General features: G+C 33.3%; 2 protein-coding genes across 2 annotated transcripts; both read left to right on the forward strand.

Annotated features, from left to right (window-relative positions):
- Nucleotides 1-624: 624 nt before the first annotated feature.
- On the forward strand, nucleotides 625-2,808 carry LOC106313833 (F-box protein At5g51380-like). The gene is made up of 2 exons (XM_013751751.1): nucleotides 625-1,936; nucleotides 2,366-2,808. The coding sequence occupies exons 1-2, from the start codon at nucleotides 747-749 to the stop codon at nucleotides 2,631-2,633; spliced, it is 1,458 nt and encodes a 485-aa protein (XP_013607205.1). The 5' UTR covers nucleotides 625-746; the 3' UTR covers nucleotides 2,634-2,808.
- A 5,116-nt stretch (nucleotides 2,809-7,924) lies between these two features.
- Nucleotides 7,925-9,627, forward strand: LOC106314811. The gene is made up of 6 exons (XM_013752631.1): nucleotides 7,925-7,942; nucleotides 8,633-8,868; nucleotides 8,969-9,066; nucleotides 9,174-9,344; nucleotides 9,429-9,471; nucleotides 9,567-9,627. The coding sequence occupies exons 1-6, from the start codon at nucleotides 7,925-7,927 to the stop codon at nucleotides 9,625-9,627; spliced, it is 627 nt and encodes a 208-aa protein (XP_013608085.1).
- Nucleotides 9,628-12,848: the final 3,221 nt, after the last annotated feature.

Raw genomic sequence — 12,848 nt, forward strand, 5'->3', positions numbered from 1 at the left:
TGATCGTCGGACGCGAGCTGTCTGATGTTGTCGCGAACGAGGAAGAGATCGCGTGCTGGAGCTGCTCTCGGGTCGCAAACGTCTGAGCTAAGATCAGGAACGCCTTGGGCTGAAGCTGATCGGGGACACGAGCTGGAACAGATGCGGGAACAAGAGACGCGGTCGGGGTTTAGGGTTCATCGGATCGCCGGCTAGGGTTAGGGTTTTAGGGTTTTTCTATTTGGGTATTAGCTTAGAGATTTAGAGTTTCGTGCTGATAACGTGTTATAAAAGTAATGGAAAAATATATCTTTATTCATAACATAGAGGTTCCTTATATAGAAGATTACACCGTCATAAATAAATGGAAAGATTACAAATCATAATCTCTTGGTTATGAGCAATCCACAAACTGGTTGATAACATAAATAAGAAATTTTGTGCTGTTTCTCTCTCATGATTTATTAATTTTTATTTAAATTTAATTCTGAAGAACTCCTTTAGGCATATGCGTTGAAGAGTAAAAAATTTTGGTTATTGCTGCCTGTTTTTTTTTTATTCTAATTTTATATTATATTTTTATTTAAGGCCAAAAAAAAAAGAAATTCGAAATATCTCTCTCTCTCTCTAGCCTTCGTTCTCTCTCAAACATCTCATTCGAAGTATCCGTTAGAATCTAAGAGAGAGAAATCGCCAATAAGAAGAAGCAGACGAAGAAGCAGAGAGAGAGAGAGAGAGAGAGGCATTAAAACCTGAAGAGGAAGCAGATGACTTTTCCGAAAATGATGTCATTTCGCGAGAAGACCCCGAGGAGTCCGAAATCGCCGCTGAGAAGGAGACGGTCGAGCTGGACGAGCTCATGGCTCAACAATTCGACAACGTCCTTCAAGCAAGTCGTCTCCGCCGTGATGCAGTCTCAATCCCCAAGATCCATCTCAAAACCCCAAACCCCCACCGACTTCGAATTCTCCTCCAACACCGATCGAACCCTCTCCTTACCCGATTCCCTCCTCCTCAAAATCCTCCACAAGCTTCCCGAATCCCAGAACGACGACGTTTCCCTCGTCTGCAAACGCTGGCTGAATCTCCAGGGACGGCGGATTGGGACTCTAAGAGTTCTCGATTTGGACTTCCTCTTGTCAGGGAAGCTCCTCTCGAGATTCCCCAAGCTCACCAATGTCGATTTGTCTAACGCCTGTATCTACCCGTCCCGAAACTCAGCTATCTTGCTTTCCCAAAAATCGATTTCGTTTCGTGTTTCTTCGAATTGGGACTTCGTTGAGGAGAATCTATTGCACAGCGAAACGGTTGATAGAGGTCTTAGGGTTTTAGGAAGAGGAAGCTGTGACTTACTCAGACTCGTTGTGATTAACGCTACTGAAATGGGTTTACTCGGTTTAGCTGAACAGTGTTGTGATCTGCAAGAGCTTGAATTGCACAAGTGCAATGATAATCTCTTGCGTGGTATCGCTGCTTGTGAGAATCTGAGAGCCTTGAGGTTGGTGGGAAGTGTAGATGGGCTGTATACTTCTTCTGTTTCTGATATTGGTTTAACGATATTAGCTCAAGGGTGTAAGAGACTTGTGAAGCTTGAGCTTAGTGGCTGTGAAGGTAGCTTTGATGGGATTAGAGCCATTGGGCAGTGTTGTGAATTTCTTGAAGACTTTACCGTTTCTCACCACAGGATGGATGATGGTTGGATAGCTGCGCTTTCTTGCTTTCAGAGTTTGAAGACGCTGACAATATCGTCTTGTCCAAAGATGGATTCTTGTCCTGGACCGGAGGAGTTGCTGGGGTCTTGTCCGGCTCTGGAGAGTTTGCAACTCAAGAGGTGTTGTCTGAGTGATAAAGACGGGGTGAGAGCGTTGTTTAAGGTCTGTGATGGAGCAACGACGGTTCTTATTCAGGATTGCTGGGGTTTGGATGATGATTCTTTCAGTTTGGCTAAAGCTTTCAGGTACCATTTTACATATCTCGTCCCTTCAATTATTGTCTTGTTGATTACTTTGAAGACCACAACACATAATATTTTCTTAGACTGCTCTCTTTTTTACATCACGACCCCCATCAACTTAACTGCTTAAAGAGTCAAACGCAGCTTCTCCTAGATAAGAACATGTAGCTTGCCTTTATTTGACAGTAAAAACATGAAACTTTGAAGTGATGCCGCGCCTAATTTGGTTAGTATAAGAGATATTGCCATGCTATTTTACTCAAGTGACCATAGTATGGATTGTAAAGAGCATGCAATGCTTTTGCGTTGGTTTGTTTGCTGTGATACCCTGAGAAGATTTCCATTGCAATAATGAATGCTGCTGCTAGTTTTACTTTTTACAGTGTGAAATATAGGCTTTTCATTATGTCTTTTTATTTATTTGACCTGCAGGAGGGTGAGGTTTTTGTCTTTGGAAGGATGCTCAGTCCTAACAACAGGCAGTTTAGAGTCCGTGGTTCTGCGCTGGGAAGAGCTCGAGAGCATGAGAGTAATGTCATGTAAGAACATAAAAGACAGCGAGATTTCACCAGCACTCTCATCTTTGTTCTCCCTTCTCAAAGAACTGACTTGGAGACCAGACACAAGGTCTCATCTCTCATCCAGACTCCAAGGTGCTGGAATTGGAAAGAGAGGCAGCAAATTCTTCAAGAAGAGATGATGGCATTGGATGTATCTTTAAGCTGTTGATGTAGACAAACTCTTTAGTTATCTTCATCTTGGGGGCATTGTATTACTTTGTTGTAATTGATAACACATTTGTAGTAAGTCTTCAAAACTCTTTATGTATTGCAATGTTTTGTTGTTATGTATCCTACTATATAAAAGGAGCTAAATCCGAGCTAAATCCTAGCTTTCTAAGCGCTGCCACATGAACAAAATAATCAGAACCAACCATTATGTCATGTCTTTCTGGACTGGGTTTTAAAAAAAAAAAAACCAACCATTAAAATGTGTGAAGAGTCACGGTTTAACCCAGTTCAACTCCAGTTACATCATAATAAAACAATGCATGCATTGATTGTTGATTATTAGGCTTCTAGCTACCACATCTTTGCCATCCTAAATCAAAATCGATTTCTACAACTTTAACTTGCCTCATACTTAATATTCTTATAGCTGGTGAACATTTTAATTTAGGAAATCGTTATATTTCATGCCAAAAATGCCTACTGCATTCATTGAAAATTAAATAACATATATTCTACCATTAGGATCAAGAACTCTAATCTGAAGACCATATATTCATCCCCTCTCACTCTGAAAAAACCACCACCGCCAACCGTTCAAGATTTTGTGTAAGTCAATATTTGAAAGTCACAATTTTGTCAATTTCTTGGCGTAAGTGATATGTTTAAGAGTTGGATAGTTAAGTCCGTATGCGGTTGGGGACTTGAGGTTTGGCTCACCTTCCACTGTTTATTTTCAATTGTTTTAATAATATATTCATATTGATAATCTGTGCGATCAAACGTATAAGATTTTAGTTGGTTAAGATTAAACATAGACCGACAATCTTCCGTCTTTAGCTATTGGTCTCCGCCAAAAAATTTTGATTTAATAATATAATAGTTCCTGCCTGCTAAGCTACTACAATTGTAGTTCACATCTATCGGTCATATAAAATATTTAGTTTTTTTTTGGCTTTATAAGATTTTAGTTTGTAATTAATCCCATGGTTCGATTTTATCCATTGGGACCATTTTCACTATGTTTTATTATCAAACCATTTCACTTTGCCTAACATTTAAATATTCTTTCCTTTGTTCAAGGATCGATTGTTCCTCAATACCATGGTCAAACCAACCGCCAAAGATCCTTCGCTAATGGGAGGTATTTTGAATTTACAAGTACATTTTTGAATCAAAAACTTTATTAGTATTGATATATTAATTTAATACTTTAATCCAAAACTCTAATAATACAAATATAAAATACAAATTATGTTTTATATATATTTATTTTTTTATATATTTTTGACTATTTACATCTTATTAAATTTGAAGCGCACAAAAAAAAAGAAAAGTTACATCTTATTTGATAAGATTCCAAATATGTAAATGAAATGCTACGTTTTGATTTTTGTTTATTGCTACAAAACGTTTTAAAAACTTGGGAAAAGGTAAAAATACAGACGACATGACTGGTCACTCCTTTTCCCCCGGTTTGCAAGAATCTAATTGAGTTGCTTAATATTTGTTCCAAATTAATATATAGTCTCATCATAATCATAAATTAATAATCTATCTCTATATAATTTTATATAAGTACTAAATAAAGATATTATTATTCATTTTATAGTTACAAAACTCTAATAGAACAAATATAAACATTATTAGTAAAATATGTTTTTTATTTAAAAATACAAATTTTGAAAGAAACCACAATTAGTTCTTAATAAAAAAAACTGCTCCCAACTGTATCAACAGATTCTTCATTCACCCCTAGAAGACACATATAAGAATAATTAAATACTTTTGCAAAAAAAAAAAACATTTTTGTGATGAAGATTCTTAGATGATGATTGTTTTTTATACAAACATGTGGCACCTCTTCACCATTGTTTTAATCCCAGGAAAACATGTAGGAATCTATTAACACAAATATTAACATACTTTAATTAAATATGTAATCTGCGCGGAGCGCGGACACCGGTTCTAGTGATAGTAATAATCATAATAAAACTCTTGTCCGTAGTATCAATTTCAGATATACTTTTTTGTTTGGCTTTTTTAGCCACAACTAAATTTTGTTTCATTATGAGAAAATACCAATCATTACAGCAGCCTGTAGAAAGGCATGACCATTGTTGAACAAAGACCATACCGGGGGGACGGGATAAATTTTCCTGGGTAACATACGTGTGCTTTTCATTGACATTTCGGTCAACTGAAAAAACTAAGAAGAAAATAATATACATTATAATGTTTTATTAATTATATATTTGTTCATTTATGAAAAAAAAATATTTCAAAACAACATTCAAAGTGTGTAACCAATAAATTATAATTTGTAACCAATAAACATAAAAACATAGTATAGTTTAAAATAATTTTCTCCTCAAATATCATTTAATGTGCAGTAAATATTTATTAATTATTATTTTATAATATCAATGGACGATTTAATATATATATACTACGGGTTGGCCGGGCGGGTGAGTTTACATTAAAACTATTTATATTTAATTATTATAAATCATTGAAACTTTATTTAATATTGAAAATAATAAATATAATCGATCTTTATTCTAAGATCGTATGGTAATTTGTTTTTGATGAAATTTCAAATTTATTGAATTATTAAAAGAATGTTATATACAAATCAGACCCTTTTAAGAACTGAAAAACTCTTCTATAGATGTAAAAGCTACTCATAAGTTGTTACTTCAAACCATCTTCTTAATAACCCTTCCAGCTTATAATTTGGCTTGTACTGGAGTGAACTAATCATGTTCTTCATTGCCTTGTTTATTAGCCCTCGCATGTTGTTTGTAGAAGTTCTCGACTTCTTGTTTTTATTTTGTTGGTTTGAGTTGATCACTAACAATATTTTTGTTAGAGAACACAAAATTATTAAATAAAAAATTAAGGAAAATAAAATGATTTATATTTTTTTTGTTTGATTTCTATTTCAATTTCATATAATTGAAAAAAATATAAAGTAAGAAGCTATTTTTTTCTAAGAGTATCAGACTTTTCAATAATTAATTTCATATAGTTGAAAAAAATATAAAGTAATTATTTCATATTATTACAATAACTATTTTTTCACAATAATAAATTAATACACCAACTCCAAGCCAAATCATTGAAAATCAAATATAATATGATAAAATTAAAAAAATTAATTTTTAAAATAATAGACAAATAGTTTCAACAATGTCATAAATAATAATTAGTACATATAATGTAACAACAAATGATGTTTTATAATATATATATTTTTTTCAGTTTATATTAGATTTTCAATTTATAAAAGGGTAAGTTTATTATTTTAGTTAAAAATGACTTCCGTAATATTTAGAAATTACTTATGTAAAATATTTAGTATACATTAATAAATCAAATTTATTATAATTTGTTGAATATGTATTTAGTAAAATCTTTTTTTTAATTCGGAGACTCTTTAATCTTGCAACTTACGTTTTAATCTTGTTTATTTAAATCGTTGTGGCAGGTAATGAGATTGTTTACTTGAGGATTAGTGATAAATAGTTGTATTGTAAAGATAAACTAGATTTTGACCCGACGTGTTTTCTTTAATAGTAAATTTTTTTAGATTATGCAATAAATATATATCAATAAATTAATATAATTTGGCGTTATATATTATCTAATTTTATAATTATTTGTGTGGCGTATAATATTACTACTATAAAATTTATAAATTTTGTATTTTGTAAAAAAAAATATTTTGAAAAAATTATTATGTAACAATAGTGATTTACATAAATTTTGTTTTATTTCTAAATTTTAAATATATGTGAAAACTAAATTAAGTTGAACCTACATAATAGAGAATTTGATGTATAGTGATTAATGAAACCAATTTAGTATAGATACTTAAATAATAAACCGAATTGGTTTTTAATTCAAGTGAATACACATACGTTAATAATAGCAGACTAAAATCTTGTATATACGATATAAATTAAGATCAAATGTTTCATCTATGGAGGGAAGTGTAAATTAATTGTATTACATGGTAAAAGCATTTAAAGGTACGGCTTCCAATTGATATAAATTAAAAAAAATAACATATGAAATAAGTCATAATTTATGTGATAAATAGATAAAATATTTTATTTTTAAATTAGAAATAGAAATGAATATTTCTTTTTAAAAAATCGGTTAAAATATTTCTTAACTTTAATTTTGAAAATTAATTCAATTTAAAATTATTATTTTCTTTAAAATATTATTAAAAGTATTTTATATAATTATTAATATTTGTTTTCAATCAAAACTAAACTAAAATTTAGTTTCTAATTATACTTTATGATAATTAAAATTTTAAATAACGAATTTTGAAAATACATTTAAAAAAGATTCTAAAAGATATTTGAAAGATTTTGTTAGACATTTCCTTAAGATATTTATTATTATTTCAAATAATATAAAGATATTAAAAGATATTATAATTATGTTATGTAAAATTTAATAAATTTTCTAATGATGGTCCAAATAAAAAAATCACACATGAAAGAAGTCATGACTTCTATTTTAATAGTATAGATTAGAGATTAAATGTAACATAACTTTCTAGTAATAGGTCCATTAGGTCCATTTTTTAAAAAATCACACATAAATCAAGGTTATTACTTCTGTTTTAATATATAAGATGTGTTGTAAAAGATAATGGTCCACTCATCAATATATCATTGCCTAAATTCTAAAATATTTTATGTTTTTATTTGGAGGCTTAACATTTTTTATTATTATGTTTTGGTTGTAGCTGAAAGGTATTGACAATGATCTGCAACACTAAGCCGATAAGGCAAACTTAAATCAAGTTTTAGTGTTATATTATTCTTGTTTCATGTAGAAACTTTGAATCTCTGACTTTGTTGTGTTCTTAGAGAATGTACATAATCAATTAATTCAGATTCAACTGCTTCTCACAATAGCTACCTTTGTTGTTGTCATTTTCTTGGCCGCGAGTTTTTTGAAAATATCTCCTTGAAACTGTTTTTAGAGATGAGACGATGTTCCAATGGTGGCATTCATATAATAGATTTATTTTTCCTATTATAAGAGAATTTTTACCATTGTCATAATGGAGCGTAAGGTTAATCTTTTAAGTCAATTCTCAAAGATAAACAAATTTGAATGTGAAACTAGTTTTTAATTTAATAATAATCTGCTCTGTTCAGATTTAGATGCACTATAAGAGCAAACAAACATTAAGAAACAGTCAGGGGAACACTTTTTGGAATGAGTAAAGCCGATAATGGTAATGCGTGAGATGGTTAGGATGCAAGATACGGTGTAGGTTTTTATCGATTCCAGAAGACTTATTTATTGGTAGAGCTTGTATATGTTACAAAAACTGTTCGTGAACCTGAATAAATGAGGCGGAGTGGGAGGAGAGGTGAGGTGGAGTTTAATGACTGAATTAAAGAAAGTGTTTAAGAAAAAGAGAAAACATTACAGAAAATCTACTCAGAGACCATGGCAAACAATAGGGTTATGGGGTCGAAGAGGAAAGGGAAGACAAAACCGATCTAACCATGCCAAAGCAGACCACAGTTATGAAAATAGTAAGGTCCCAAAAATAACTAAAGCCATCAATGCTTTTCACTAAACAAACAGATTTAGAAAGAATAAGAAGTTGTCTCTCTGCTCGTGACACGTGTCGAAAAAAGGGAATATGAGAGGTGAGGTGGCGCATTGTGGAGCCTTTTTCTTCTACTTTATTATTATTGATAGATGGAGAATTGCCAAAAATAGCACTTTGAAGATACCACTTTTCACTTCTACCCTAATCAACTTTGTCATTAAAATTTTAATTGGCAAATGACTATTATGTCCATAATTAATTAAACCTAAACTAATCAATTATATAGGTTATATCTTATTTCTCGATGTGAGATCCGGCAAGCTCCAGCGAGCTCAGGCAAAGGACGATGATTGGAGATAGCTTTCGGTTCATACACAGACTGGAACCGCAGAAGGGTTTGCTAAAGTGAGTTGCTTTGAGAATCTGCTTGGCTCACGTACTTTCGTGGATATAAGAAACAGACGGCTCAGATGCGTGGAGACTGGTCACGAAGTTGTAGCCGGAGACGAAGAAGCATACACTCGTAACAAACGGTGTCGTCTGGGACTCATCGATCACACTCTATCTCATGGGAAATCTCCTCTCACCATGTTCTCGCAGTGCCTACTTTCTCGGTTAGCCAAAAATTGAAACCTTTGTAGTTGATTGTGGTAGCTTAAGTTATCTATGGCTAAAGTATTTACCTTTCTTCTTGCTTTTTGGCTATGTTCTTAGTTCGAAGCTCGTGTGCAAGATTATTGGGGATACTGTGAACAAGAACGAGGAACATATCTGGAAATACGTAAACAGGAAGAGATTTTTACCCAGATTAGGTTGATGAACGTGATATCAGATTCATTGACATCTTGTACTGATTCCAATTTTGTCTTGTGCTTGTTATTCCTGGCTTTTAATGTTTTGGTGTTGATGTATCTGATAGAGCAAGTGGAAAGAGGAGCTGGGACAAGCGGAAAGACCAAGAAAATACAAGTAACCAACAACCACAGACGTGTTAAGGAAGAAACTGGCTCCAATGATTCAGAGCTTTGGATGCATAAGTCAAGTTCTGGTTTAGAGTCAGAGCAGGAGAGTGATGAAGAAAACTGCAAAGGTACCTCTTTTTGTTTTTTTTGTTGGTTCTACTTTCATCTTTCTATTGAAACTTAAACTAGATTTGTGTCTGATCTTGGTACAGGTTCTCATTGTGATGCCAAAGAATATGAGGAGCTCTCAGAAAGGTAAATGTATACATTTACTCTTATTTCTGTGTATTTTTTACAAAATTGCGGATTGGTTTTCATGTTCACTTCTAGTTGTTTTGTCTCTTCTACAGAACAAAGAGGATGTCAATAGAGATTGGACCAAGTATGATCACTACGGCAGTGCCACTATGATCATGAGGCTCAAGGCTACTATTCAGTCTTTGTAAGGGCAGATGAGTTCTGTTATTGAGAAGAGTGCTAAGTATGCTCAGATTGCTGCTGAGGAAGTGCCCAATAGTTTTTACTGCCTTGGTGTTCGTCTCACTACTGAGTGATTTCAGAACTCTGAGTTACAGAGGAAGCTCGCGGAGAGAATCTATGCTGTGGCTTCTAAGCTCACAAATAATAGTCTTTACCATGTCTGTGTGTTTTCTGATAACATTGTTGCTACTTCGGTTGTGGTTAACTCCACTGCTCTCAATTCCAAGGCCCCTGAGAAAGTCGTCTTTCATCTTGTCACTAATGCGATGAAGTCATGGTTTGCTATGAACATGGACAACCCCAGAGGAGTCACTGTCGAGGTTCAGAAGTTTGAGGATTTCAAATGGCTTAATGCTTCTTATGTCCCCGTCCTCAAGCAGCTCCAAGACTCTGATACGCAAAGCTACTATTTCTCTGGACACAATGACGATGGACGCACACAGATCAAGTTCAGAAATCCCAAGTATCTCTCAACGCCCAATCATCTCAATGCTCAATTATATCTTTTTATAAGGCCTTATAAATTGGGTTATGAAGATATTAAATTCTTATAATCTTTTGAGTAAACCCTTATAAATAGATTTATAAAATCTTATAAATAGATTTAAACCTTGTTAATTAATTTATAAACACTTATAAATAAATGTATAAACTCTTATAAATAGCTTATAAGTTCTTGTAAATAGTTTTATAAACCCTTTTAAATAGTTTTATAAACCTTAATAAATAGTTATATAAATATTTGTATGTGTTTTATAAATTTTATAGATGGTTGATACAAAGTTTTATAAGCTCTTATAAAATTTATAAATGGTTCATAAATGATTTTATAAACTCTTATAAAAGAATCAAATGGGGGGGGGGGGGTTGGGCCATATTTAGGGGGTTATGGTTTGGAGTTGCAAGAACATTATAAGCAGCAGAAGAGAGCACACTGGCAACAATTCTCTAGACAAGTTCTATCCATTGGAATGTGATTAGCAACTATGTACAGATACCATTCAAACAAAATCAATGATGTTCTTTGCTGTACTTTTATTCCGAAATGGCAAGGAGAACATTATAAGCAGCAGCATAAGGCATATACTTGGATGTTTCCTTCAATAATCAAGAACCAACAATCTATAGCAAGCTAAAGGCATCATACTGATTCTATAAATGATTTATAAGCCTTTATAAAATGTTTTAAGAGCCTTCATATATGAATTACCTTTTGAAATTCTTCAAATCCTTGTAACTGATTTTATAAACGCTTATAAATAATTTTAAATATTCTTATTAATGATTTATAGACCCTTATAAAAAAATTTAATATATTTTCATAAATGAATTATAAACCCTTAAAAGCTAGTTAATAATTTAGACAAAAGTTTTCTACAAATCCTTATAAATATTTTATAAAACCTTATAAATATTTTTATATATTCTTATAACTGATTTATAAACCTTTATATTTTGTTTTTATATATATATATATATAAATATATATATTCTTAGAAATGATTTATAAACATTTATAAATTATTTATATAATCCTTATAAAGCCTTGTAGAAAACTAAGTTCAAGGTTTTTATATATATCCTTATAGACTGTTTTTATAAACTCTTATAAATGAATTATACTTTAATAAGAAATTTAGAAAGCTTTCCAGATATACTAGTTCTCTTTTTTATCAAACCAAATTTTATAAATAAAACTCAAGCTCCATCAATGGAGACATTGTTTAGCAAACATAATAACACAACCAAAATGACGAAGGAAACTGTTGCATCAAAGGCTAAGCAGATAACATAAACACAGATAAAAGCAAATAAAACACTTAAGCAACTTAAAATTGAAACATCATAAGTGCTAAACACAGATAAAAGCAAATAAAACACTTAAGCAACTTAAAATTGAAACATCATAAGTGCTAATTGGTGAGATGAAGCCACGGGAATCAGAGGAGACACTCGGTGGACTGCTACCCGAATATGCTGCAGTAATAAAGGCATAAAGAGCAACAAGAAACTTGGCTACAAAGGTGATCATACACCATTTTGATGAGCCTTGAAATTGTGAGGAAATCCTCAGCCACAAAGGGGTGTGGAGTTGCAAGAACATTATAAGCAGCAGAAGAGAGCACACTGGCAACAATTCTCTAGGCAAGTGCTATCCATTGGAATGTGATAAGCAACTATGTACAGATACCATTCAAACAAAATCAATGATGTTCTTTGCTGTACTTTTATTCCGAAATGACAAGGAGAACATTATAAGCAGCAGCATAAGGCATATACTTGGATGTTTCCTTCAATAATCAAGAACCAACAATCTATAGCAAGCTAAAGGCATCATACTAAACCATATATCCAAGCGCTACAAAATATTATCTAGTCTACCATTTCCATCACTATCATCTACCCTTCAACATGATCATAAGGAACCTCATCAACTAAACGATCCCAATTCGTATACTAACAACAATAAAATCAACCAAATCACCCTAAGGTACCTGAATCTTATCGGAAAGGTAAGAAGGATCCAGAAATTCAGAATCACTATCGCTGCTACACCATGAATCACCACCACCACCACCGCTTCCACCACCTCCTGTCTCGAGAAAATCCGTAACCATAAGGCCTAGGTCACGTTCCCCGTCGAGGCTAGAATCTCTCCCTCGTTCTTCCCACCACTCCTCTGCCGGAACACTCCTCTGCCGTAACAACCCTCAAGTCCATCCCCATCGTAACCTAAAGCAAATCAAGGCCATACATAGAAGATGAAAGATCATACTCAAAGGAGACTGTCACAAGATTTGATTCCACCATGACAGATCCCAAATCTGGCGGATCTGGTGGTTCGGGAGGGTCTGGAGACATCAACCCAAGAGCATTACCACGTGCAACTAAGGGATTCTTCAAACTTAGGTGAACGCCATGGTTGAGCTGAGTTGTCTGAGTCGTCAGTGCAGAGGAAGAAAGCAGGAAGGACACCATCGGGATTTTCTGAAGACGCGTCATCGGCGGGAGCTGGAGGGAGGATTCACCGGAGCTGAGAGATAAGAGGAGAGAGAACACTGTTCAGGAGGAAGGAGCAGCAACATCGCCGATTGAACACCGGACGGATGCACTCATTTCTGAGATGTGCAGCTACCTATATATATGACTCG

Source organism: Brassica oleracea, chromosome C9 (genome assembly GCF_000695525.1).
Source record: "Brassica oleracea var. oleracea cultivar TO1000 chromosome C9, BOL, whole genome shotgun sequence".
Lineage (NCBI taxonomy): Eukaryota > Viridiplantae > Streptophyta > Magnoliopsida > Brassicales > Brassicaceae > Brassica > Brassica oleracea.

Bases quoted from the DNA above. Each gene is read 5' to 3' on its own strand.
- LOC106313833 (XM_013751751.1), top strand. From the start codon at position 747: ATGACTTTTCCGAAAATGATGTCATTTCGCGAGAAGACCCCGAGGAGT. The intron at 1,937-2,365 runs GTACCATTTTAC...TTTGACCTGCAG, and splicing joins AGTTTGGCTAAAGCTTTCAG to GAGGGTGAGGTTTTTGTCTT.
- LOC106314811 (XM_013752631.1), top strand. The intron at 8,869-8,968 runs GTTAGCCAAAAA...CTATGTTCTTAG, and splicing joins TCGCAGTGCCTACTTTCTCG to TTCGAAGCTCGTGTGCAAGA. The intron at 9,067-9,173 runs GTTGATGAACGT...TGTATCTGATAG, and splicing joins GAGATTTTTACCCAGATTAG to AGCAAGTGGAAAGAGGAGCT.